At 52.0% G+C, this 27,967-nt stretch overlaps 1 protein-coding gene across 8 annotated transcripts in view; it reads right to left on the bottom strand.

The window, feature by feature from the left end:
- Nucleotides 1–19,917: 19,917 nt before the first annotated feature.
- The window catches only part of TRIOBP (TRIO and F-actin binding protein), a 57,823-nt gene continuing 49,773 nt past the window's right edge, over nucleotides 19,918–27,967 (bottom strand). For all 8 annotated transcript variants that reach the window (XM_068561910.1, XM_068561908.1, XM_068561916.1 and 5 more), the window contains 7 exons: nucleotides 26,744–26,891; nucleotides 24,912–25,014; nucleotides 24,186–24,345; nucleotides 23,994–24,107; nucleotides 22,911–22,997; nucleotides 21,987–22,150; nucleotides 19,918–20,610 (listed from right to left, as the gene is read on the bottom strand). In XM_068561910.1, coding sequence (XP_068418011.1) covers nucleotides 21,989–22,150; nucleotides 22,911–22,997; nucleotides 23,994–24,107; nucleotides 24,186–24,345; nucleotides 24,912–25,014; nucleotides 26,744–26,891 — 774 coding nt within the window. In that variant the 3' untranslated portion in view covers nucleotides 19,918–20,610; nucleotides 21,987–21,988. The remainder of the gene's footprint in view (nucleotides 20,611–21,986; nucleotides 22,151–22,910; nucleotides 22,998–23,993; nucleotides 24,108–24,185; nucleotides 24,346–24,911; nucleotides 25,015–26,743; nucleotides 26,892–27,967) is intronic.

Here is a 27,967-nt window from a genome sequence, read left to right as displayed (position 1 = left end):
CCCTGTGTCCCCCTCCCTAACCATATCTCCGTGACCTCTATCCTGGAATTCTGTAAAACAGTTCTCTCCTTTTTCTTTATAGTTTTTCCATATGTGAACTTAACCCCATACACTACTGTATAGCTTAGTTTTGCCTGGTTTTGGACTGTATACAAATGGAAGCATATCATGGGTATTTTTTTCTGTGACTTGCTTCTTTCACTCAGTGTATTTTTGAGAGTCGTCATGTTGGTGCAAGCAGCTGTTGCTCAGTGGTCAGAGCACATACTGGTTTTGTAGGACCTAACATTTATACAATTTTTGAAGTCCTTTTTTAAAAAATGCAATAATAGGGAACTTCTCGGCAGTCCAATGGTTAGGACTCCACACCTTCACTGCTGAGGGCCCAGGTTGGGGAACTAAGACCCCACAGACCACATGGGTGCGGCCAATAAATAAAAATACAGTAATAGAATATTAGGTAAAAAGTGAGTCTATATTTAGAATGAGAAAAGAACTCACAACAAATCATTTTTTTTTTTTAAAAAAAGCTAATAAATACCACAAAGATCATGATATCCAGAAATATATTTTTACTAATGAACTGTCTGACCCATATTGCTAGGATCCCTCTCAGGACCTTGCAAGGGACTTGGGCAAGGCAGAGACCCTAAGGCTCCCGGGAGGCCAGCTTCACAGTGAATCTCTCTCAGAATGTGGTATGTTCCACTGTAGGAAGAGGCTGCAGTTTCTCTCCGTGCTACTTGTGATAGATGGCTTCCAGACCTGTCCATGCCCTCATCCCTGGAACCCGTGTGTATGCTCTGTCACATGGCAAGGAGGGATTATGGTTGCAGATGGAGTTAAGGTTGCTGATCTTGAGCTGAGAGATTACCCTGGATCATCCAGGGGGACCCAATGTAATCACAAAGGTCTTTAAGTGGGGGAAGAGGGAGGCAAAGGAGTAGGAACCAGAGAGATGGTGTCGTGAAAGAGTGGACCACTGTGGGCTTTTGAGATGGAAAGAGCCCACAAGCCAAGGAATGCAGGCTGCTTCTGGAAGGTGGAAAAGGCAAAATCCAGATCCTCCCCAGAGCCTCCAGAAGGAACACACACCTGACAACACCTGATTTTAGCTCAGTGAGACCCTTTCTGGACTTCTGACCTCCAGAACTGTAAGGTAATAAATTTGTGCTGTTTTAAGCCACCAAATTTGGGACAATTTGTTTCAGCAGCCTTAGGAAACTAATACACTACTGTTTGGGTTGGATATTTAGGTTGTTTCCAGCCTCTTGCTTTCCAGACAATGTTGCTGTGACTTTCCTTCTCCAAGTGTCCTGGTGTAATATGTGCAGCCTCAGCTTTACCTGGTCGAGACAACTGCTTCTCACAGGCTGCAGTTTGGATGATGGATTTGGGAAGGGCAGAATGAGGGTGATGAGACCATTATGGGCCATCTCAGCAAGCCAGGTACTGAGCTAAAGAGGTGGCAGTGGAGGCCCGAAGAAGGGGCAGATGTGAGAAATATTTAGGATGACGAGTCCACAGGACTCCCTAAAGGGTTCCTTGTTGGAGGTGAGGGAGCAACCAAGATTCCTGGAGCAGAAGCAAGGATGGTGGTGGAACCAGAGGTGGTGATGGCAGGGAGTCTGACACCAGGACCCTTCCTCGTGGGCCTTCCCCTTTCCTGCCCTAGCTGGCAGCTCTCCCGGTCCCTCCTCATCCTTTACAACCTCATGCCTTGGAAGCTGACCTCTCACCCACTTCTCCCAAGTTAGGAAAATAATCGAAATCCCATGTGGGTTGAAAGCCAAATGATGGACAGAAAGACAAACACACACTCCATGACAAAGGAATGAAAATGCAGGTGATAGCTTCATGATTAAACTTTAACTGATCCAGCTGAACTAAACTTTAACTAATTTCCTAAGATTTAAAGCAGCAAAGACATCACCAAGGCAAAGGCTGAGGGTTTTGATTCTTAGAGATAATCTCCTGCATGGGCACCATCCTTTGGGAGGCCATGTGGCTCTTACACAGGAGAGGAGGCTGCAAGTGCAGACTTGGAATGTGTCTGCAGTACACCAATTCAGAAAAGCAAGCTGAGAAAAATATGCGTGGGGATCTCGTTTTTACAAAATAGGGAAGTTAGGGAGCTCCATCCAGGTATATATTGATAACAACAGTTCACATTTATGGAGCAGTTACTGTGTGCCCGGCACTGTGGTCAGTGCTCTATTGATAGGTACTAATGCATTTGGATCTTTTGCTATTATGGTCACTTCCTTTGACAGAGGGGGAAGGAACTTGTCTAAAGGGGTCTGACTCCATGCTCTTAATCAACTCTCAAAGCTTCCCCTCCCTTAATCTGGGGACTAGATGGGCAAATTTGTGGCAGTCCTGGGGAGCCCTGGGAGGAATGAGCTCCGGGCTCCAAGCCCTCCCTTATACGGGTCAGTAAGATTAGCTGCCATCTGACCCACTGGGATAGTCCTGACCAAGGTCATCTGGCAAAGAGAACACCTATGCCCCCAAAGAGGGAACTCACTCTGTGGGAAAAGGGATATGGACATTGTGAGGCAGACAGACACCATGTGTGGCTTGGGCTGGAAGCCATGCTGGGCCCTCCCCTCCCTCCATTCTGGCATCATTCCCACTTCAAGGAGCAAGGACTGAGCTCCTGGAATGAACGAGAGGGCTGTAACCTCGGGGCTCACCAGCAGGCAGGCTGGGCCTTGTAGGAGTGGGACCGGCCTCCTTTGGATGGCGTGAGCCCCTGGGAATCTCAGACTATTCTGTAAGAGACCTCGAGAGGGAGATGCTGGGCTTCTTACCAATAAATGCATGAGGGTGCATGAGAGATGGTTTAAAAAAACAACCACGCCGCACTGTGATGAGGGGATTGTTTTCCAGGCTGGACAAATGGGCTGTGGACGTGTGTGCATATGTCCACGTTATTATGGCCAGTTTTCTCGGAGAAGTGGAATTGGGTCATGGCAGGCTTTTACTTTTTACTTTTACACTTCCATATTGTTTTAATTTTTTAAACAATAAGCATGTATTACTTTTTTTAAAAATTAATAAATTAATTTATTTTTTATTTTTGGCTGCATCGGGTCTTTGTTGCTGCACGTGGGCTTTTCTCTAGTTGCGTCGAGCAGGGGCTACTCTTCGTTGCAGTGCGCGGGCTTCTCACTGCGGTGGCTTCTCTTGTTGTGGACTATGGGCTCCAGGCGCACGGGCTTCAGGAGCTGTGGCACGCGGCCTCAATAGTCGTGGCACGCGGGCTCAATAATCATGGCTCGTGGGCTCTAGAGCGCAGGCTCAGTAGTTGTGGTGCACGGGCTTAGTTGCTCCGCTCCGCGGCATGTGGAGTCTTCCTGGACCAGGGCTCGAACCCATGTCGCCTGCATTGGTGGGCAGATTCTTAACCACTGCGCCACCAGGGCAGTCCCATAAGCATGTATTACTTTTATAATAAAGAACCTTCATAATGTCAAAAACATACATATGAGGAAAAGGCCAAAAAAATATTAAAAAGAACCCTTCAGAGTAAATGTGATGAATGGTAAGTATTCATAGCATATAGAATAGTGTTACAAATCCTTGGGAGAAAAATGGTAACACCACAGTGAGAGATAGTACATAAACAGATAAATTATAGACAAGTAAATACCAGCTAATTTGATCTCACACGTAAGCCAAGATGTGCAGCTTTAAACAACAGCGATGCCATATTTTTCACCTTTCAGTTTAACTAAGGTTTTTTTTTTTTTTTTGGCCGTGCCACACGGCTTGTGGGATCGGGATCTTAGTTCCCAGACCAGGGATCAAACCCAGGGCCCTGGCAGTGAGAGCACGGAGTCTTAACCACTGGGCTGCCTGGGACTTCCCTAACTAAGATTTTTAGAAATGGTAACAGTGCTGGGAGAGAGTCGGCCACTCCTTTCCCCTGCTCGCAGGAGTGGACATTAGATCAACGTGTTTGGATAACAGTTTGCCACTAGGACTCAAAGGCCTTGAATTATTCAAACTCAACCTGGATCTAATCATGAGAAAAGAACTGGACAAACTCAAACCGAGGGACATGTTAGAAGACGACTGGCCTGGACCCTCCAAAAATATTAAAGTCATGAAAGACTATAAAGGCAGAGACATGTCCCAGATCACAGGAGACGAGAGACCCAACTAAATGTTGTACGTGCTCCTGGATGGACCTTGGATCTAAAAAAGAACAAGTTCTAAAAGACGTTATTGAAACAGTTGAGGAAGTTTGAATGTGGGCTATATATTAGATAACATTGCACCTGCGTTCCATTTCTGGAATGCGCTCATTAGCTTGTGGTCTTGTGGATGAATGTCCTTTAACTTAAGAGGTGGATGCTGAAGGGCTGAGAGAGTGTCATGATGTCTGCAACTCAGATCACTGAGCAAAATATATGTACTTAGAAGTATTGGTTTACAGATTTGTATAAATGTGGACAGAGGTGTCAACAGAGAACACCAGAGAGAAAGCAAGGGTGGCAAAATCATGACCGTTGGTGAGCCTGGGCAAAGGATACATGGAAATTTATTGGACTATTTTTTGTGTGTAAAGTTTTATTTATTTATTTTTGCCGTGCTGCACGGCTGTGCAGCATGCGGGATCTTAGTTCCCCAACCAGGGATCGAACCCGTGCCCCCTGCAGTGGAAGCACGGAGTCTCAACCACTGGACTGCCGGGGAAGTCCCTATTGGACTATTCTTGCAGCTCATCTGTAGGTTTAAAAATCTACAGAATAAGTTGGAGGAAAAGTGTTCAAGGCCAAGTGAGTGCAGAGGCATAGCCCATTCTCAGCCTGGCGTCTGAGTGAGAGGCAGGATGTGCAGCCTGGTGAGGCTGACCTTGGCTCTGGTCCTGCGTGCCCCACCCCCCAGCCTGCTCCTGCTCTCCTCTGCCCTCAGCACCTCTGGGCTAGAGACCCTTTGCAGGCCTGTCTGGGGGGCACACACAGTTCACGCCGTGTGCTGCCTGCCCTGCCCTGGCCCCGGCCCCGCTCCAGACCCCTGAGCCAGTCCTTTCTACTCAACCCCTCATCCCACATCAGGGCCAGGATGAGGCCAAACCAGGACCCTAGTCGCAGAGCTTAGCTCTCACACCTGGGTGGTGTCAAGGAGGCGGAGTCCCAGTCCTCGCTCCGCCTGTGATCTTACCCGAGTCTCCCCCTTAGCACTGCTCTGGGACCACTTCCTTGCCGGACTTGCCTGTCCATCCTCCCTAACACTCAGGGCTTGTGTCTTTTCCAGCAAGTGTTGGATGGGCAGCCACAGCCTGGAGGGTCATGGAAGCCCCCAGAGGTGGGAGTCCGGGAGAAGCTAGGATCACCCCACACCCAAATCCAAGGCCCTGCTTCTGCCACTCAGTGCAGGCCCTGCTGTTGAAGCCCAGGGCACGTGGAGGGTCTGTTTGTGTTTATTTTGTCAAAAGCAGTAACACCCAAGGTCAGCAGCAGTTGTTTTCCTAACCTCGGGGCACGAGCTCTGCTATCGAAGTGGTCAGCTGAGCTTGACCTGGCGGCCCTTCACGTGAGCAAGACCCGCCTGGACGAGGAGATAAAAAGGGGTCCCTGCGTGGGGGCAGGGGGGACTAGGGCGTCTTGGGAGCAACACGCAACACAAACAAAACCAGAGTTTCCAGGAAAAGATGGCAAAGTACATAGATCGCGGCCCCTTCGCTCTGAGAGACTGAAACCAGCTGCCTTCCAGCACTTTGATGTTTTCTAGGTAGCCACTCCCTGACTGCCCAGAGGAAGGAGCACTGGCCTTCCTTGGCCACAGCTTTTGGGAATGAAGGGCAAAGACTTCTAGAATCAAAGAATTCAGAGAAATTATGGAAGCTAAGAATTCAGTCCTCGTATTAGAATTCTCACTTATGTTAGAATTCTAAAATATTGGAATCACAATCTCTTACATCTGGAAAGTGGCTAGATAGATGGGTAAATATTATTTTTCTGCTCCATGCACCACATTCTCAGATACCCTAACTGGTACCCTGCCCAGCACCAGCGGCTAAAGGAACCTGGAACCGAGGCTGGGATGCCCAGGATGGCGAGGAGGGCCCGCACACGGCGCCTGGCTGCTCTCTGGTGAGGGCCAAGCCCAACTGGGGCCCAAACACAGCTGGCACCACTCCCTGCAAGTGCTCAAAACATGCTTTGGTGCTGGCTGGGGTGGAGAGCAAAGTGCCGCTCCCAGGAACGAGGGGGTATAAACTCTGGGTCGCTGCAGCTTCTCTGGAAAGGTTCAGGAAACTTTTCCCATGGGCACTGAAGGCGTTTAAACACACCTTAGGAGACAGTGCGGGTGGGAGGAGCCCCTGAAACTGCTGTGTGACCTAAAATAGTTTGGTAACCCTCTCTGGGTTCCTGTGCTCTCTCCTAGAAACTCGGGGTTGGGAGGACCTCATTGACCCACTAGAAGTCCACAAAGTCTAGCGTGGTGGTGAGGTCCAAGCACCATAGATTCATGTTGTCTGGGTTCAAATCCCAGCTTTACCACTTACAGGTACAAGGTTCTGGGCAAGCTGACCCTTCTGTGTCTCAGTTTCCTCCCCCTGTAAACTGGGGATAATAGTGGCACCTACCTCACAGAGTTTTCATGAAGACTGAATGTATATATATGTGTATAAATATATATGTGTATATGTAATATGTTTATAACAAATTATATGTCATATTATATATAACATCGATAGTATTATATATATTATAATGTGATATGATTATATATACATCACTTAGAAGAGTGCCAGACACATAGTCAGCGCAGTTTTTTTTTTTTTTAAATTAATTAATTTATTTATTTATGGCTGTGTTGGGTCTTTGTTGCTGCGTGCGGTCTTTCTCTAGTTGCGGCGAGCGGGGGGCTACTCTTCGTTGTGGTGCACGGGCTTCTCATTGGGTGGCTTCTCTTGTTGCAGAGCATGGGCTCTAGGCACGTGGCCTTCAGTAGTTGTGCCGCACGGGCTTAGTTGCTCCGCGGCATGTGGGATCTTCTGGGACCAGGGCTCGAACCCATGTCCCCTGCATTGGCAGGCGGATTCTTAACCACTGCGCCACCGGAGAAGTCCCGACTCAGCGCAGTTTAAGCGTTAGTTGTTATTATCATTGTTGGTATCTCATCACCTGGACGGAAATGATGTGTTTACCCACAATAAGGCAGCAGAGACTCACAAATGTGTTGTGTCTTTACTTTTGGCTAAGATTTATGTCAATTCAATGTGGGAACAGCGGATTTTCTCCTGTTGATGCAAAGCTTTGACTGGCAGCTCCATATGGCTTTCCTTAATTTTTTTAAACGGAGGAATCTCTTATTTCTGAATGTAGGTTGTTTGAGAGACCAGAACTTTTAGAACATGGAAGAGGTCCACTTAGAGGAATCTAGCCTAAGGAAATGACCAGAAATTCACACAAATATTTCTGTACGAGGATGTTTACTGCAGCATTATTTTTAAAAATTTATTAATTTATTTATTTGGCTGCGCTGGGTCTTAGTTGTGGCACATGGGATCTTCGTTGCCGTGTGTGGGATCTTCCTTGTGGCGTGCGGGATCTAGTTCCCTAACCGGGGATCGAACCCAGGCCCCCTGCATTGGGAGTGTGGAGTCTTAACCACTGGACCACCAGGGAAGTCCCTGCAGCATTATTTTTAACTCTAGAAAAATGGAAAATACTTATATGTGAAACAGAGAGGGACCTGTGGAATAAATCTTGGTCTTCTCGTTCCGGTAAGAATGATGGTGGAGTTCTCCAATTTGTTGGCATGAAAAGACGTTGATGTGTCAAAAGGTGAAAGTTATATTTCAGCGGGATAGTTTTTAGCATTTTGAGGTGTTCAAGTAGCCTATGTGTAGTGTGACCCGATGAAAGGTATATACATTTTACATTAAAAGAAGTATATAAGTATGAGTGGTTATGTGTACACATAGGATTACAAAACAGTCTGACAGGATATTCAGCAACTTAAGTTTAGCTTCTAGGAGGTAGGTTTACTGATGATTCTTTTTTCTTTTAGCTCATCTGCTTTTTCTCACTTTCAAAAATTAACATACTTCACTTGTATAGTAAATAACAATTTTTTAAACTTAGATGGGACGAAATAAAAGTGGTGAAAAAGCTGGTTCCAGCTGTACCCAAAGAACTCCAGGTCCCTTGGTGGTTGAGCCCCAGCCCTATCCCAGTTCCCCAGGACTTTTGCCAGATCAAGTGGCCCCATTCCTCTCCTCTCAGAGGTGGTTTTCAGAGGGTCCCCTCAAGGCCTAGCACTGTGCTAAGTGCCTTGTGTTCATGATATCACTGTATCTTCAAGATCTTCCTTTGAGACAGGGATGATTATTCCCATTTTATAGATGAGGAAGCAGAGGCTCAGAGAAGTTAAGGGATGTGCCCAAAGTCACACAGGTGAAAGGCGCTGGAGCCAGAACCAAACATGCTGGACGCTAAAGCGCGCGGCCTTAACCATTGTGTGGTTAAAGCCTCCTCTGAGCTCTGGCTGGAAGTCACTGCTATCTCCTCACTGCACAGGCAGTACAGGCTGGGATACAACTAGAGCCCTTCTTTCCTTAGTACAGTTTTTGTGTCCCTAGCCTGACAAAGAATTCCCAAGTTGCTTTCTGAATCTTAGGCAGTTGAGTTGGTAAATACTGATGATGGTGGAGCCAATATCGATGTTCCCCTTAGAGCACAGTGACATAACCTCTGATGTTTGGCTAGGGCACGTGGCCACCCAAAACGGAGGCTGCCTTTCCCACCCTCTTTTGCAATTAGGAATGGCCATATGACCAAGTTCTGGCCAAAGGAATACAAGTAGAAGTGTTGTGCTAGAGCTTCCTTAAGAGAAAGCTGGCATAGGCCCTTTGCCACTTCTTCACTTCACTTCTACCTGCTGACTGAGATGCAGATGTGTTGACTGGAACTAGAGCAGCCATCTTGGACCATGAGGTGCATTTGTGAATGAAGGCTGTGTAGGATGGGGTCTAGGTCCTAGATATAAATATATAAGGAGGCTGGATCCCAGACACTCTGACTCAGCTCAGCTTGTGATCCCTCCTTTCAGACTTTTCCAGATAAGACAAATAAATATCTTTCTTGTTTAAGCTACTCTATGGTCACTCACAGCCAAACATATCCTAACTAATTCACTCACTGATGACCAGTCTTTACCAGAATCTGAACTGGGTGCTGGGAACAAAGACAAATCAGACATAAGCCCATCTTCGTGAAACTCACAGTTCAGAGGGGAGATGAAGATGAAATACACAATCCCAGGACAACTCTATTCTCAGTTTCATACAATAGGTAACCATTTGTTCACATAGTCAACTCTCGCCAAGAGCTGGGACTTCTGGCCAACACCAGGCACTGCACTGAGTGCAGGGACACTGACGCGGCTGGCCCTCAAGGGGCCCCCAGGCTGAGAACACACGCCGTGACCCTGGAGCCTTCTTTCCATCCAGAGCAGTGGCCTTTGACTCAGTGGCTCTGGAATGTGGTTCCTGGCCTCTCAGTCTGGGTCTACTCTTAGTGGGTCTGACAGGGCAGCTGGGGCCTGGGAGACTGGCCTTGTTCAGGCTGGGGCAACCTTTCAGACCACCTGCCTCACTGCCCTGTGCACATATTTAACTTGGGAGGAGAGGGCAGAGGTGAAGTGGGCACGTAAAGAGGGTGCATGTGTGCAGACAGGTGTGTGTGTGTTTGAGTGTGCTGTATCCATACATACACACAAGCCTGTAGGCGTACATGAGATGTGTGGTGCATGCCTACAGGCTTGTGTGTATGTGTACATAAAATACATATAAATGAATGCCACTAGGCATGCATCTAGTAAAACATTAACATAGTCTATGAAATATGAACACAATGTAATGATATTAATGTATCATTGAGTGTGTTTTAGAAATCATAACAGTGAATATGTATTGAATAGTGTTCTCAGTACCCTACAGGAACTGCCTCATTTAATCCTTACCACATCCTGACGAGGTCAGTACTGTTATTATCCCCAGGTTAGAAGTGAGGAAACTGAGGCCCAGAGAGGTTAAGTGACTTGCCTGGGGTCACACAGGTAGTCAGCAGTCTGTCCCCAGCCCGCACCCCTGAGCCTCAAGCTGCCTCCACGCTCGGCCCACCTGCAAGCCCCTGGAGCATGTGTGGACACCTGCGCAGGCTGGAAGTGTGAGCAGGGGAGCGTGTGTGGGAGTGAACAGTATGGGGCGGGAGTGCACACAGGTGTTCATGGCAGCACGTGTCTACAACTCTGTTTACGGGGCGTGGCTCCAGGTGTGCCTGCCCTGCTCCCCCAGCCTGGCGCGCCCTTCTCGGCCTTTGTCTCCTGGTGACGCCTACGTATCCCCGGAGACTCAGTGTGGGTGCCACCTTTTCCCCCAGGCTGCCCTGGCTCCTCTGGCTGGGTCAGTTGCAACATTGGCCCTCCCTGGCACTGTCTTCCGTTGGAGTGAGGGTGTGTCCTTCACATCTGTGTCACTCAGGTGTCTGGAACAGGTCTGACCAGGACATTAACAGCAATGATAACAGCTGCCACTCGGTGGGCACGGCCGCTGTGACTGGCGTGCGCGGAAGTGGTGCCCTTGTGACCTCACTGAATCCCATTTATCAATCGAGGTCTCAGAGGGTGATTGGAGCAAGTACGCAGCAGAACCAGAAATTGAACCCCGGGCTTGGCTTCAGCTCTGTCGTTCCCATACCATGCTCCTTTGGGGCAATTTTATTATTTTTTAAGCTTTTACTTATTTGCGATTAGCTATCACACACCCCTGGGAAACAATTCAGAAAAGCATCTAACATTGAAATAAGCGTCCCTCCACCCCTGTCACTCACCCTCCAGCCTGCTCTGGAGGCAACCGCTGTTCCAGGTTCTTGCATGTCCAGGGCCCCCTTCCCCCTGCGTTTTCTCACGCTGTGTGTGTGCATGTGCATTCATGTGTGTGGGCACACACACGTGTGCATGAGCATGTGCACGTGTGTGACTCCTTCCAGAGAGGTTTTGAGCATCTCTAAGCACATACGCCAACCATACCAACTGTTATTTCTCTCTCTCTCTCTTTTTTGTTCGTATTTTTGCATTTATTTATCTATTTTATTTATTTTTGGCTGCGTTGGGTCTTCATTGCTGCGCGCAGGCTTTCTCTAGTTGCGGCAAGTGGGGGCTACTCTTCGTTGCGGTGCGCGGGCTTCTCATCGCGGTGGCTTCTCTTGTTGTGGAGCACAGGCTCTAGGCGCGCGGGCTTCGGTAGTTGCAGCACGCGGGCTCAGTAGTTGTGGCGCACGGGCTTAGTTGCTCCGCGGCATGTGGGATCTTCCCGGACCAGGGCTCCAACCCGTGTCCCCTGCATTGGCAGGCAGGTTCTTAACCACTGCACCACCAGGGAAGCCCTATTTCTCTTCTTTTACATAACTAGTGGCACGCCCCACACCCAGATCTGCACCTTGTTTTGTTTACTTCACAGCACATCTTGGAGATCTCTCCGCATCAGCATGTAAGAACGTCCTCATTGCTTTTTATAACTGCTTGGCACACGTGGTGGGGAATTTATTAAACACTTCTACTCCCAATGCGGCCATGAATGTTCTCGTACAGGCATAGACTTTGACTGAATGAATGGATCGGTGAAGGAGTGAGTGAAGGGGAGAGAGGATGCCTGAGGTTGGGGCCTGGGTTATGGGGGGGACCCTGGGCGTGGGGCCAGAGATACCTCCAAACCTGTCTTCCTAAGGAAATGGGAGAACGTGAGAATCCGCTGGAGTCCTGAGGGTCACAGCCAGCTGGGTCCCAGGCGAAGGTCTCTCAGCAGGACCGTCTCGGCTCCTCCTCAACAATGCAGCAACGTCACACTGCTGGTGAAGTGTGCCCACCATGAGTCACCTTTCACACCTGCTTGCCAGTGCAGCCAGCTGCCCCCTCTTGAAGCTAGAGACGCCTCCGCTGAGGTCACCGGGCCAGTGGGTGGCCAAGCCAAATGAGCATCTTTGGGATGCAGGCTCCATGCCCTGCCCTGATGGGGGAGATGGAGACACAGAGATGGCCACTGACCTCGTTGAACCATGACCTCGAGGAACCACAAGGGAGCTTGGAGAGAGTGGCCGACTGGGTCCAGGGTGCCCAGAGCTGGGGAGGGTCTGGTTTGGGAGTTCAGGGAGTGGGGTTGGAGGTCCAGGCAGGGATCCACACTGCAAGAGCTCAGGGGCTTTGAGAAGAAGGTGTGATTGGCACCCTCGTGACAAAGGGGGGAGACTGGAGCTGCCGGATGGTGAAGGGGCAACAATTCAGGCACCTTTTTGCCCTTTCTAGGGGCCTCCGGCCTTCCTAGCCCCCTTGGGAGGAAGCTCTTGATCTGCTTAACTAGAGAAACTGAGGCAGGAGTGTGGAGGTGACTCATCCAAGTCAGCCCAACAGAGGTGCACCCAGACCTCCCTCCAAACCTATGCCCCAAGGAAGGGACCCAGGGCACCTGGTCTCCGGGCAGTTTCCAATGGTCTCTGGGCAGTTTCCAATTGGTCAGCTTGGGAAGCCCCTGTTGCTATGAGACCCACGGACCTGGACTCCAGCTCTGTGACTTCTGCGCTACTGAGTCCCAGCCCCCTCACCTATAGAATGGAGGTAACTGCGCACCTCCCTCGCTGGGCTGTTCAGGGGACTAAAGGAGATGATAATGAATGCAAGTGCCTATTCCAGGACCTGGCACACAGTAAGTGCGCCACAAAAGGTAGATATCTTTCTGTTTGGGCAGGTGACCTGAGTAAGAAGATTTGGGTGCTGGAGCCAGACATGCCGTGATGTGACTCACTAAATTATTGACCTTGGTGAGTCATGTCCCCTCTCTGATCCTCAGTTTCCTCCTTTATAAATGGGCTCAGCACTTCAAAGAGTTGTTGTCTAAAAGTCTGCTCACGGCAGGAGCTCCCTCAATGTGAGCTCCTCATTTCCCGGGCCTCAGAGTCCGCTCGTAAAGTCAGATGGGACACTGGGATGACAGGGGTGACTCACAGTTACAGCCTAGGCTCTTTCATGTGCCAGAAACTGCCATTAGCTCCTAGCACCTCAGGCTGGTTGCTGGGCTTCCAGGCTGATTTACGGGGAGACCCAGCCCTTTGCCCTTTGGCGTCGGGGTGAGGCTGAGGCTGTGGCTGTGCCCTGTCTGGAGGGTGCCTGGCTGGGTAGTCGTTCACTTCCAGTCAGTCAGTCGGTCAGTAAGTCAATCAACAAACACACATCATACCGAGACTCCATGTGTTTTGTGCTGGGTCCTGGGGAAACAGAAGTGAATCAGAGCTGGTCCCTGGCTTGCGGGGCTCACAGTCTGGGGGAGCCATGTGGAGAGAACATGTCAAGTAGAAGGGCTGTGGAAGCCAGAGCGGGCATCTAGCCCCATCTGGGGGATCTTGGAGGCGGCAGGTGATGACTGATCTGAGCCCTGACTCTACTGGGTCTCCCAGAGGAGGAGCGGGGAGTGGGCAGGTGCATGTGGAGGAGAGGGGTGAGGATAGACCAGTGCCTGGCTGGGCACCCTTAGGAGCTGCAGGTGCCTTCGTGGAGTGGAAACCCAGAGCCCAGGGATCCTGAAGGGGCAGGCCCTCATGTGCCAATACTTGATCCTAGGGCAGCAGAGGCTCAGAGCAGGGTTTCACAAAGGGAAAACCCTGTTTTAGAAAACCCACAGTGGTGGTGTGTGGATTGGATGGGAGGGGAAAAATCAGAGGCTGGGGACCGGGGAAAATGCAGAATGAGGCATGGGCTTGGGGACAAAGATAAGCAGTAGCATCCAAGGGTGGTAAAGGGGTAGCCAGCTACCCCAGGGCTTGGTGGAGAGGAGGAGCGGGCAGTACCCCGCGGCTACGCTGGGCTCCTCCCAGACTGCCAGCTGCCCCCACCTGCCGGGGTCGAGACGGCGCAGGGGCAAGTTGGTGAGAGCTTGCTAATAGGACACTCTTTTCCAGAGGATTTATCATAGAGCCCCTGAAGGGGTCTGGCTTTGTACCTGGCAACACAACCCACCCCAAGAGAAGGGAAGTCTCAGGACGCCCTGAAAAGTGACAGGTGGGAATCTGCCAAAATGGGGGGAAGAGGACTGGATTCTCACAGGCCATGGAGTCAGGGTTTGGACCAAGTTTAACCAGGTCTCCTGGGAATGGCAGGGGGCAGGGACAGCCGGCTGACTTCTGACTAATAAAATAATAGCTCCTGTTTTTGAAATACTTACTGTATTCTGGGCCCCATGCCATGCATTTTACTTCCATCATTTCATTTAATCCTCATCACCACCCCATAACAATAACAACCACCACAATAAGAACAACTAACATTTTAATTGCATTTTACTCTGTCCCAGGCACTCTTCTTAGCATTTTATATGTATTGGCTCATTTTTGAGCTTCACAATACTCCTGTGAGGTATGCACTACTATCCCCATTTTACAGATGAGGAAACTGAGGCACAGAAAATTTATATAACTTGCCCAAGTTTGCAGAGCTAGGAGCTAGGATACGGATGGAGGGCTGTCTTGGTCCCCTTACCCCCTGCCGCTGACCTCAGCCCTTACTCCTTCCTCATCCTGCCTCTCTCAGGCGTCGTGGGACAGAGAGGAGAGGGTCTGCATCATTAGTGCCTTCTGAGGTGACATTGTCCCCCCTTCCCAGAGGAGCTGCAGGTCCCTGGAGCTGAGGGTGAGATGGTCCCAGAGCCCCTGGATGGGGTGGGCCTGGGGTGACTGAAGCTCTAGGCCTTAGAAAAAGGAGCCAGAGTGAAGTCTGACAAGGTGTAAAGAGTAAAGGTGACAAGGAAGTGACACAACTTCTCTGTCCTCCCCTCACAGCCTCTGTCCCCCTCATGGCTCCCCACCCTCTGTGGCCTGGCGAAATTCAGTGGGCCCTTGGTGGGCCTTTTCTCCCAGCCCCAGTCGGCCACTCCCTTCTCAAAGCATCTGCTCCCTCTGGTTGCTGGGAACCTACTTACTGCTCTTCCTTAGGGTCCTGTCCTCCTCTCCAACCCCCGGCCCCCCACCCTGCTACTTACCACCCTGAGACCAACTCAGAGCCTTCACCAACCCCCTGTGCTGATGACGCCCACAGCCCCGTCTTTGCCCAGACCTCCGTCCTGAGCCAGGGCACGGCCCACCTAAAACTCCCCAATGGCTCCCCACTGGGTTAAGAATGAAGCTGGAGGGACTTCCCTGGCGGTGCAGTGGTTAAGACTCTGTGCTCCCAATGCAGGGGGCCCAGGTTCGATCCCTGGTCAGGGAACACGCATGCCACAACTAAGAATTCGCATGCCACAATTAAGGAGCTGGTGAGTGGCAACTAAGGAGCCCTTGAGCCGCAACTGAGGAGCCCACAAGCTGCGACTAAGACCCAGCGCAACCAAATAAATAAATAAATATTTTTTTAAAAAAAGAAGAATGAAGCTAGAGCTTGGACGCAGGGTCCTCACCCTCCTTGCAGATTGAATGAATTCTAGCTCTGGCCTGTTCCTCTGGCCTCATTTTGGATCCCTGTACGCACTCCAAACTCAAGCCAAACCCAGCTGCTCTGTCCCCGAATGGGCTTTCCTTTCCCATCTAGTGCCTTTGAATGTGATGTTCATTTGACCTGGAATACTCTCTCCACCCTCTTAGTCTAGCTAGCTCCTGCTCAGCTCCAGGGCCCCCTCCTCCAAGAAGCCTCCCCTGACCTCCCAGGCTGGGTTTGCTGCATCCTCTGTGCTGATTGTGGCCTCTTGTAAGTAACTGAAGCGGAGCAAGTTGGAGGGAAGACAGGGCCTTGATAGCAGCCTTGAGACTGAGGTTGCCCAGGTCTGGAGTTCCCAAGAAAGACCTGGGTTGGAGACAGACAAAAGCCAAGGACAAGAGATCAAAGACAGAGATCAAGCTTGTCACAGGAAAACATGTAGAAGGAGAAGACAGGAGAGCTGAGGACAGACCCTGGGGAACCCCAACATAAGAGGGCAGGACAGAAGAAGAGAATTCTCAGGAGACTGAAAAGGAGGAGGTGGAGAGTTAGGTGGAGAAGCCGGAGCACAGAGAAGAAAGCTAGCTCCCAGTGAATCACCCCCCAGCATCCATGATCAGGGGCTGTCCCCTCCCCTTGACTATGGGCCGGCCCTGTGACTTGATTTTTTAATTATTATTTATTTATTTATTTATTTATTTTGGGCTGCATTGGGTCTTCGTTTCTGCACGCAGGTTTTCTCTGGTTGCATCCAGCGGGGGCTACTCTTTGTTGCAGTGCGCGGGCTTCTCATTGCGGTGGCTTCTCTTGTTGTGGAGCATGGGTTCTAGGCGCGCGGGCTTCAGTAGTTGCAGCACGTGGGCTCAGTAGTTGTGGCTCGTGGGCTCTAGAGCGCAGGCTCAGTCGTTGTGGCGCACGGGCTTAGTTGCTCCACGGCATGTGGGATCTTCCCCGACCAGGGCTCGAACCTGTGTCCCCTGCATTGGCGGGAGGATTCTTAACCACTGCGCCACCAGGGAAGTCCAGTGACTTGTTTTTGATTAATGTGATTGGAAGCAGTGCCACAGCACTTCCAAGTCTAAGTCATAAGAGGCTTGTAGATTCCACCAGCATCACTTGAAACTCTCTAAGGGAAGTGAACTGCCATGTAAGAAGTTGGACTAGACTGCCCTGAGACTGCCATGCTGCGAGGAAGCCCAAGCTAGCCACGTGAAGCAGCCACGTGGAGAAAGGGAGACATCTGTCCTGTGACCCCCCAGCTGTCACCTTCATCCCAGCTGAGGCACCAGATATACGAATGAAGAAGCCGTCTTGGACGTCCAGCCCAGCCACCATTGACTGCAACTGCAAAACAGACACCAAGAGAATGGCCCAGTTGAGCCTGGTCCATCCACGGGACCAGGAGTGATAATAAAAAACTGTTTTTCTAAGCCATTAAGTTTAAGGTAGTTGATTACACAGTAATAGATCATTGAACCAGTTGGTAATTTAATACCTGAATAACCCTCTGTGGTAGACATTATCGTCCCCATTTAAGAGACGGGAAAATAAAGCCCAGAGAGGGATGTGACTCTGTGAGATTCATGTAGCCAGCTGGAGGCAGCAGTTGGGGTTTGAACCCCGATGGGTTTGTCTGATACCCCACTCTGTGCTCTTTCCGTAGCACATACTTGGCTGTCTGAGGCCAGACCTAGCAGCCAAACCTTGTAGTTTTGACCAAATTCCCTGTGTGACAGGTTATTGGGGTTTTCCCCAGGAGCCTCACCTGGGCACCTGCTGGAACCCTGGATTTTTTTTTTTTTAAGTAGATGTGATTCACACAAATGCACAAACCATTAAGTGTGCAAAGTGGCAAATTTTTACATGTGACCACTACCCAGGTCAAGATATGCTACATTTTTGGCACACCAGAAAGTTCCCACTAGTCAATGTGCCCCACCCTACCCGGAGCCCAGATGACTATCACCATAGTGACAGTTTTGCTTGTTCTTGAACTTCCTGTAAATGGACTTTTTGTGGCTGGCTTCTTTCACTTAACATTATGTCTAGAAGACTCATCATGCTGTTGCATGTAGCAGTAATTTTTTTTTTTTTTTTTTTGCCTGTGCCTCGCAGCGTGCACGATCTTAGTTCCCCAACCAGGTATCGAACTCATGTCCCCTGAAGTGAGAGCTCGGAGTCTTAACCATTGGACCGCCAGGGAAGTCCTAATAATTCTTTTTTATTGCTGTATAGTATTCTAATGTATGAATATGCCATCATTTATTTATTCATTCTACTGTTGATAGCCATGTGTACTGTTTTCAGATTTGGGTTACTATGAGTAAGACTGATATGAATATTTTTGTACTAGTCATTTTATAAACCTAAGCACTCATTTCTCTTGGGTGTATATGCAGAAGTAGAAATCCTAGGTCACAGGGTAGGTGTGTATTTAACTTTATAAGAAACTGCTGGGACTTCTAAGATCTCGCATAGCACGCAGTGCAGCCAAAAAAAAAAAAAAAAAAAGCCAACACTTTCTCACAGTGCTAGTACCAAGAACATCCCACCAGCAGTTCGCGAGAATTCGTTTTTCATATCCTCAAACACTTGGTATCATTAGTCCTGTTAATTTGAGCTATGTTTTAGTGGGGTGGGGTGGAAGTGATCTCTCATTGTTTTTAAATGGTTGAGGTGGGGCACCTGTTCATAGGTTGGCCTGATTTTTTGGTTTGTCCAGGCAGCCCTGCCTGAGGAGAGGGTGGCATGGGAGGGAGCCGGTGAGGACCTTCCCATAGCCCAGGTGCTACACAGGCAGCCCGAGTTGGGCTGAGGGAGTCATGAAGACAGAGCATGGACTCGAGGGAGGTCTGGGGGTGCTGGTGGGAGACAACAGAGCATGGTGAGGATGGGCAGGGCGCTGGACTCAGCCAGCTGGATACTGGGGCTGCCCATGGGGTGCTCCTTATGAGACAAGAAGTCCTGAGGCAGGGCAGTGCCAAGCCTGGGTGATTTGATGGCTCGGGGTCCTGTTTCTTCTTTCTTTCTGCTTGGCCATTTTTAGCATATTAATGAGGCAAGATGGTGGCAACGTGGGGAATTCATCCAAAGGTGTCCAAAGGCTGGGAGGAAGAGGCCTCCCTTCCTTGTGCCCCAGCCCCCTTTTGGCTGCACCGTGTGGCTTGTGGGAACTTATTTCCCCCACCCGGGATTGAACCCAGGCCCTCGGCAGTAAGAACGTGGAGTCCTAACCACTGGACCGCCAGGGAATTCCCTCCTTGTGCTCCTTTTTAAGAGCAAGGCAGACCTTTCCAGATGATCCCCTCCAGCCCTCCACCCCAACCAAGACTTTCCCTGGCATCTCGTTGGCTGGAACTGCATCGCATCCCATGCTCATTCCTAAACCCATCACTGGCGGGGGAATGGGGCACGTTTCCCCCACACCCCACAAGCTTACTCCCCTGCGGGTCATTCCCTGAACGTACCAGGGAAGTTCACAGGGCATCTGCTCATGCTGTTCCCTTGGAACTGGAATGCCCTTCCCGATTTTTCCATCTAGAAAAGTCATATTCCAAAGTCACCTCCAAAAACCCTCTTCGACCTGCAGGCTAGGTTGGGGGGTCTCCTCTGGGTTCCCACAGCCTTCCGGGAACCCACCCAATGTGACCTGTTTTTGTGGCCTCAGTGCGGGGTAGGGCCAGTTCTTGTTCAACTCTATACACGCAGTGCCCAGCCCAGAGGAGGTGCCCGAGGGTTGATGGGAAGAGCGTGGGGCTGGCTCAAGTTGTCCCCTCATCTTCATCACCTTCGCCACAGCCCTGCAAATCGGAGAGCCCAGGCTGGACTGGCAGTACCCCGGAACTGGGGCCTCTGCTCAGCCCCACGTGGGGCCACGATCAGCACAGCCAGCCGGCAGGGATGAGTCTCCCGGCCTGATGGGCCTGGGCTGGCCACGTCCACTGCTCCCGCCCCCAACCCTGCCAGGGCTGGACGAGCCCTCTGGGCACAGCCTCAATACACGACTGGGGCTGAAAGGTACCCATTTGGTGGAGAAGCAGATTAAGGCTCTTAGAGAGGGGCGCGGCTTGCCCGAGGTCCATCACTGGCAAAGCCTCAGCTCCAGTCCTCCCTCCAAGGCTGGGTCCAGTGCCCACTCCCGGGCTTCTCAGACTGAGGGGCCTTGTTAAAGTGCAGATCCTGACTCAGTAGGTCAGGGCGGGGCCTGGACTTGGTGTTTCTAACAAGCTCCCTGGTGTCACTGCTGTTCCTGCTGGCCTGCAAACCCCACGTGGAGCTGCAAAGCCTGGTGGAGGAACCAGATTCTCAACCCCACCCTCAGAAGCCCACATGCTACCCCTTCAGGAAGGGTGGAGCGCTGGGGGGGGCGGGTGGTGAAGCCACTTTAAGAAACCCCAACCTCCATGACCCTCCCTGCCCAGCCACCCAGGACACCAGAGCTGCCGGAACATTTTATTAAGTTACAAAGGCTCACGGAGCAGGAGAGAAACGCCTGCACGGGGTGGTCCCCGCAGATCCATGCCCAGCACCTCTCAGAGGAGGGGGTGGGGCCATGGGGACAGCTGCTGGCTCCCTTTGTCCATCTGTCCCTCCGTCCAGAGTCCCAGGGAGTGGGTCCCCCCAGGGCAGGAAGTAGTTAGTGGGAGGTAGGGCAGGAAGAGGGTGGCTGGCTCCCGGCCTCTCCCAGCAGAGTCAACCCTGCCGTAGCTGCTGCTGGGCCTCCGCTAGACCCCGGGCCGGGCTTTGGGCCCAGAAGCCCAAGCAGGCGTCTAGAGACACAGGGGGAGCCAGCGTTAGAGGCACACGCCACCAGGAATTGCTTTTTAAAAAGTATAAAGTGTTTGGGGAAAAAAAAAAAGGAAAAAAAATCTCTTCACATATAAAATCCTGAAGAAGGTGCAAGGTAAGACCCAGTGCTAGGGGCGCGCTCAGATACGCAGAGAGTGTGCGTGTGTATGTGTATGTGTGTGGACGTGTGTGTGTGTGTGTGTGTGTGTGTATAGTGGGTGTGAGTGCATGTGCGGCCCACAGAGGGTGGGGAGAAAGCTTGGCTTCTGACGTCCATCCAGCAGGGAAGGAGGGCGATTGGTCCCCTTGGGCTGGGGGTCTGCAGCAGGGCTGGACCATGAGGACCTAGAAGACAAGAGTGGAGGAGTCTACTAATTAGAAAAGATACATGCACCCCAGTGTTCACAGCAGCACTATTTACAACCGCCAAGACACGGAAGCAACCTAAGTATCCATTGACAGATGAGTGGATAAAGTATATATAGACAGTGGAATATTACTCAGCCATAAAAAAGAATGAAATAATGCCATTTGCAGCAACATGGATGGACCTAGAGATTATCATACTAAGTGGAGTAAGTCAGACAGAGAAAGACAAATATCTTATGATGTCATTTATATGTGGAATCTTAAAAAAAAATGATACAAATGAACTTACTTACAAAACAGAAACAGAGACACAGAAAACAAACTTATGGTTACCAAAGTGGAAAGCAGGGGTGGGGGGAGGGATAAATTAGGAGTTTGGGATCAGCAGATACGAACTACTATATATAAAATAGATAAATAACAAGGTCCTACTGTATAGCACAGGGAACTATATTCAATATCTTGTAATAAAATATAACGAAAAAGAATGTATGTATGTATTTCTGTATATAACTGCATCACTTTGCTGTACACCAGAAACTGACACAACATTGTAAATCAACTACATTTCAATAAAAAAAAAGAGTGTGGGAGTCTGGCTTAGGCCAGGCAAGGGTGGCTGGCAGGTCCTTCCAATGCCTCTCGGCCCCAAAGGCTGGGCCAGATCCTCTCTTCCGGGCTTTCCCCCAAGCCTGGCCCACAGGGTGGCCTCTCCCGAGTGCCTTAGGAAGTCCCCAAGGATGTGTTAGAAAGAGGAAGCTCCAGGTAGACAGGGCAGTAGGAAAAGGCATCATAAAAATGTTTCAAACCCTGCCAAGTCAGGGATGACTGTGAGAAGAAGTAGGACAGAGCACGGCCTCCAGTGATGTCTGGGGTGTGAAGCACGGAGGAAGGAACGCTGTGGGTGATTAGTGATGTGTGCTGTGCTGCTGGGTCTGATGAGGGGGTGGCCACACCGGATTTGCCACCCAAGCCCAGGCAGATCAGTTAGGGCACTGCCAGCCCTGAGGAGGGGTGTGGACTGCTCGGACTATGGCTGTGGCTCTGTGTTAAGAAGCACCCGTTGTCACATGGCGGGGACAGGGCGAAGATCAGACCCTGAACTCACTGGCCCACCTCTGAAGAAACACGCTCAGGTTTACAAAGCAGCCTCTGGCTGAGCCTGACAGATCCCCACGACAACCCCGAGTTGCTGGTGTCACTGTCCCCATTTACAGAAAGGGATACGGAGGCTAGGAGAAGGAAGTGCCCTGGCCCAGATGGCAGGGGGAGTCAGGTGCGGATGAGCCTTGAGCTCACACCTCCAGGCCTCCAGGTGGTGGCCTCACCCCCGCCCACCCCGGGGCGCCCACCTCTACTCGGCCAGGCTGTTGCGCACGGCCTCCTTCTCCTGCAGGGCGGCCATGGCGAGGCGCAGGTGCTCCTTCAGCTGCTCGATCTCCCGCTCCGACCGCGTCTTGATGTGGTTCAGCTCCACATACACGTCCTGGTACCTTCCCGAGGTGAAGCGCCTGTCCTGGGGGGCGGAAAGGGGTTGTGAGGGCACGAAGCCCTCCTTCCTGGCCCTGCCCACCTGCCGGCGCAATGCAGCCAGGCCCCTCCACTGCCCCCATGGCCTCCTCCCTCCAGGTGGCCCCCCTAGATGGCCCCCAGCTCCACCCAGTGACACAGGTTTCAGCGTCATTTTCATCCCATTCAAGATGAGAGCTGAGGCTCAGAGAGGTGAAGCTTTTGTCCGAGACCACACAGCAGTGAGTGGCCGGGAGGAGAACCAGGTCAGCCTGGCCCAGTGCTTGGGCCCCTTCCATGAGTCTGGCTCACACACACTTCAGAGCCACCAACATGCAGCGGGTGTCAAAGACAAAGGGACATGGCACCAAGGGTGGGCCAGACTGGGCCCCGAATCCTGGTCCCCCAACTCCCAGCAACACGGCTTATCCCTCACTGTAACACACGCTCCACACGTGCAGGGGTTTTGGTCTTGTCCACGGCTGTCACCCAGCACCCAGCACAGTGCTGGGCACATAGTGGGTGCTCAATAAATATTTTCTGACTAAATAAAAGCAAATGTGGCCTTGAGCAAGTCACTTACATTTCTTAGCCTCAGTTTCTTTGTCTGTAAATGGGAATAGTGACACCTACGTGGGGGAGGCACGGGGAGAGCCTGATGAGGCCAGGAGTGGCCGGCACAGAGCAGGTGCTCACAAGATGGGGCACAGCTGGATCCAGGGGCTCCCCACCCCGCTGACGCCCTGCCTTGGCCGGCTGGGACTCACCTTCTGCATCATCTGGAGCTCATCCCGGAGGCACTGCACCTCCTTCTTCAGGTACTGCAGCTCATTCTCCTTCACTCGCAGCAGCACCTGGGGTCACAGGTGCCAGGCTGACGCAGGGCCAGAGGCGAGAGCTACCCTGGCTCACCGCACCCCTGAAGCATGGCTTCTCTCTGCCTCAGGCCCCTAGAATGCAGCTCCCAACCTGCACCAAGACCCATGTCCCCAGGAGCAGACTCCTCCAGGAAGTCCTCTGTGATTTCTCCTTGCTCTCTCACCCTGTCCCTACCATGTGAGTGGGTAGCTTATGGTCACCTCTGCTATGGCCTCAACACAGCGCCAGGCCCTCCACTTCAGGGCAAAGAGCACGAAAAGAAGCCATAGTGTGGCCCTAGTGTGAACCAGAGTGGGCTGGGCTTCCTCATTAACCCCTCCCCAAACCCTGATGAGCAGGTACTGCTACCCTGACCTGACCAAGGAGGAGACAGGTTCAGCCAGGACAAAGAAGGCTTAAAAGCTTTGACTCTGGAGGCAGGTTGCCTGGTTCAAATCCCAGCTCCCATACTGACTAGCCATGTGGCCTTGGGCAAGATACTTGACCTCCCTGTGTCTCAGTTTCCTCACCTATAAAATGGGAACAGTAACGGCATCTTTTCTCATAGGACTGTTAGGAAGCCTCAATGAATTAGCAGATATAAGGGCTTACAGAAGTGCCAGCCACAGAGTAAAGCTGTATATAAATTTTTGTTAAATACAGCAAAAGGCTAGGGTGGCCCTGGGATCACATACACATTTTTTACTCCGGCTTCTCCCAGTAAGGGAGGTGCTAGCTCCATTTTATAGATGAGCCACTGGGGCTCAGAAAGGTGAGGTGACTTGCCATGGTCACACAGCAGGTGGGTGGCAGGACCCACCATGGGAGGGCTTTCACCCAGTCAGCCCAGTCGTGCTGGGTGCACAGCAGGCATCCTTCCTAGCTGCCCCGTCCTCTCCCGGCTACAGGGCAGAGCCAGCCCGTCTGGATACACTCCCCACACCCAGGCCCCAAGAACCAGCTGGGCGGCCTGGCACAAGGGGTGGACGCACCTCCAGCTCACAGGAGCTCCGCTCACTGCTGCGCCCGCAGCCGTTGCCGGTGCCCTGTGAGGCGATGAAGCTGCGCAGCCGGTCAATCTCCTCGGACAGGCGGGTGTGCAGCTCCTGGGAGGGGTGGGATGGTCAGTGCAGGGGCCCCGGGATGCCCACGCCCCACCCCCACCCCAGCGGGGCCAGGCCCACCTGGTTGTGGCGCAGCAGCTCCTGGCCCTCCTGCTGGCAGCGCCGCAGCGTGTGCTCACGCTCCTCCGCCTGCCGCGTCAGGGCCCCAATCTCCAGGCACTTCTGCGAGTACTGCTCTGACAGCACCTGCAGCTCCCGCTTCAGCGCCTCCACATCTGACCTGCCCAGGGCAGAGGAGGGGAAGGATGGCCCGGGCTTTCTCGCCCTCTGCCAAGCTGGGTTAGGTCACATAGACTCAAAGCAGCTTAGGGCTCCTGGTTCCCGCCCTAGTTTTGCCTTCAGCCAGCTGTGGGGCTGTGAACTGGTGACAGCCTCTCTGGGCTGCAGGCGCCTCCTCTATGAGGGGATGGGTTGGAGAAGCCCATCTCCAAAGCCTCCATAGCCCCAACATTCTGCAGCAGAGGGGCACCTACTGGCTGATACTGTAGCCCAGCTCTAGGAGACACTAAAGAGGGGAAGAGAAGGGTGGAGGCTGAGACTGGCTAGACCAGAAGGGGCCTGAGAACTGCCGTGTGCACTGGCGTGGGGGTCTGGCTGAGGTCCCGCTGCTTCTGTTCCCGGTGCCATGTGACCGGAGCAGGCGTCTCAGCTGGGGGCAAACTGACATGCCCTCCGCCAGGGGTCTTAGCACAGGTCCCCCACTCACAATCAGCAGGGTGGACAGCTGGGCCCCTGGCTCAGAGGGAGCCCCTGTCCCCAGACCGCAGGGCCCAATTGCCATCTTACTGGTGCTGTTTCTGGAGGCCATCCGGGCCCTGCGGGAGACTCTGTGTCTTGCTCAGTTCCCGGCTCAGCTCCTCCTGGTAGGCCTTCTTCATGGCTTCGATGGCTGGAAGCAGGGCAGAGAGGTGGAAGGGAGATTGGGGAGGGGTCAGCAGCAACAAGCTCCACTTCCTCTGGGACTCCATATGGAGACAGGAGCAGAGAGTGGTATGCAAAGAGCACTGGGCCGGGCTGTGTCATGGACTGAGTGGCTTTGGGTAAGCTGCTCAACCTCTCTGAGCCTGTCTATCAAGGGAGGATGACAGTGCCTGTCTGATGGACCCTGCTGGGGAGACACCTCAATGTCTGACCACTGGTACCTCTTGTTGTTAGTGATTTCTTGGTAAGACCCCACACAGTCCTCCCTGCAGAGCCTGGAAGGTTCTTTAACAAGGTCCACCTGCCTGGCCCAGCCTAGTGGTCAAGAACGCAGGCTCTGCAGTCAGTACAAATCTGTGTGACTTTGTGCAGGGGACTTAATCCCTCTGTGCCTTGGATTCCTTATCTGGAAAACAGGGATGACAACAGCACCTTCTCTCGTGGGTTGTTGGGAGACAGGTGTAGAGCATTCAGAACAATGCATGGCACAGAGTCAGTACTCAGACACTGGCCCCCACTGGTTTATTTTCAGGCTGTGAGCCCCCAAGGACTGAGTCTCTTTCCACACTCACACAGGGTTGTTGTGAAGATTAAACAAGCCCTTATTCATAGTCTTATCCATAATTCCAAAATCCAAAAGCTCTGAACACTGAAAGTGTTTTATAACTCTTTTGGTGGCAATCCCCAACCTGAACGGACACAAGGCTATTTGTGGTCATGATTATCCCACTTAAGTGTGACTTGGAGAAATTTCCAAAATTTGCCAAAACCTTAGTGCTAGGTTTCAGGGTGAAGCCCAGACCCTGCTGAGAGAGGATATTTAATATACATACCAGGTTATCTTTCTAAAATGCAAAACGCACTGACCCCAGGGTTTGGGATGAGGGGCCCTGGGCTTGAGTGCTTGAAGCACTGGCAGGTGGTAAAGTTCCAGATCATGTGGCCTCTTTCATCATTTCCATTATTCTGCAAACCCTATGAAAGTGTCTAGGATGCCAGGCACACACAGCAGGTGTGCAGAGGACAGAGAGGGAGAGTTGGCCAGCATCTTGGGCATTCCTGTTTCTGACTTGGGAGAGCAGAGGGAAGGGTTCAGGGAATGGCTTTGCAGTCAGAGTGTTCTGAGCTCCCACGTCAGCTTCTGCCACCTCCAAGCTATGCCATCTGGGACAAGTCGCTAACTTCTCTGAGCCCCAGTTACCTCATCTGTGAAATGGGTTCACTCCCTCGGGCACTGCAAGGACTAAGGTTGCTCACGTGGGTAACGGGCTTGGTAAATGCTCACACCTTTCCCTGCTCTCCCCAGGGTCCAGCCCACATGCCCAGTGAGACGGCACTCCTATGAGAGCAGCGTCTGTGGCTGAGCAGTCTCTCCCCAGCACACGGCACGGGCCTGGGCGTGGAGTTGGAGCTCAGGGCATGTGTGTGGCTCGAGGGGGGCTTCCCAGTGGCCACAGGCCCCTGAGGGAGAGGAGTCACAACCCACAGTCTGTGAGTTGGGGTCTTTTATTGCCTCGGTTTCCTCTTTGCAAGCAGGGTTAGAGGCCAGATCTAGGAGCTCCTGACCCCTCACCCCAAGTTTGGCACCCAGGCCCTCACCTCTTATTTACAGGCCTCCCGAATCCAGTCAGGAGGAGCCTCTGCTTGGAGGCTCAGGGGCCGGGCCCCACCGTGCCGCTCCTGCCCGGGGACCTCACCTGAGGCTGTGGCCGCTGTCTCCTCGGCCAGGAGCCACTCCTTCTCCTGCTGCAGCCGCTGCAGCTCCCGCTCGTGGTGCCGCTGCAGCTCCTCCATCACCTGCTGGTGCGAAGACTCCATCTCCGCCAGGCTGCGCTCGCACGCCTCCTGCGGGTGGGAGGCCAGGCGGTCACGGGGCTGCCCCCATTGCCTGGATGGTGGCCCTTTCCCAGCCTGTGACAAGAAGCCTCAGGGGCAGGCCTGCCCTGGTCCAGGCTTCACCACCTCCCCCAAGACCCTGGCATCATCAGCCTGTATCTGCCCCTGCTCCCCGCCATCCACAAACCTCACCCTGTCATTCTCCTGCTTCGAACCCTTCTGAGCCTCCCCATCCCGCAGAGCCAAGTCCCTGCTCCAGTTTCTGACCCTGGTGGTCTCATCCTTGGCCCTCCCCCCACCAAGAAGCCCCATAGTTATAAAAAACAAACAAACAAACAACCAGTTCATGGCATGTTCACACCTCTGAGCTTTAGCTCATATTCGCACTGCTTGGAACGTTCTTTTACAAGTTTCTCTTCCTGGGTAATTCACTTGGCCATTAGACCAGCTTAAAGATCCTCCTAGCTCTGACTCTGGGCAGCCTCTCCCCTGCCTCCAAAGGCTCTGCTTCTGCCCGATCATAAATTCCCCCAAAAGAAGGAAGATTTGATCCAGCTCAGAGTCCCCGGGGTCTGGGCCACGGCCTGACTTGTGGCAGGTGCTGAGTAAGTCAGCTGAAATTAATGGCTTACCACAGCATGGGGCTGTGTAGACAAGACTGGCAAGTTTTTAAATGATTGATAATACCCACTGCTGGGAGAGTCAGCCGCGACCGTGTGCGTGGAGGGCAGTTTGGTGGCACCATCAAATTTTAACGACCCCTTAACCTAGCAGGTCCACTCCTAGGAATGACCCCACAGAAAGTCATACGTGTACAAAGACTCTTGGACAAGGGTATTCCCTGCGGCAAGGTTGGTAACAGATGAAAGCTGGAAATAATCTAAATACCTAACAGGGAAGCCCTTAAATAAATTATGGGATTGAGCATTACAGAGGACCCAGGCAACTGTTAAAAGACAGAGCGGCCCACATGGACTGCTGTAGAAAGGTGTCCCAAAAATTAGGTGATGAAAGCTGGTTTCTGACAATACACATGGTGGGACCCCAGTCACGGACACAAGACACTTAGAGCTGTAGGTCTGAGT

The sequence above is a fragment of the Eschrichtius robustus genome, chromosome 13 (genome assembly GCF_028021215.1).
Source record: "Eschrichtius robustus isolate mEscRob2 chromosome 13, mEscRob2.pri, whole genome shotgun sequence".
Classification (NCBI taxonomy): domain Eukaryota; kingdom Metazoa; phylum Chordata; class Mammalia; order Artiodactyla; family Eschrichtiidae; genus Eschrichtius; species Eschrichtius robustus.
This window is presented reverse-complemented; position numbering and strand designations above follow the sequence as displayed.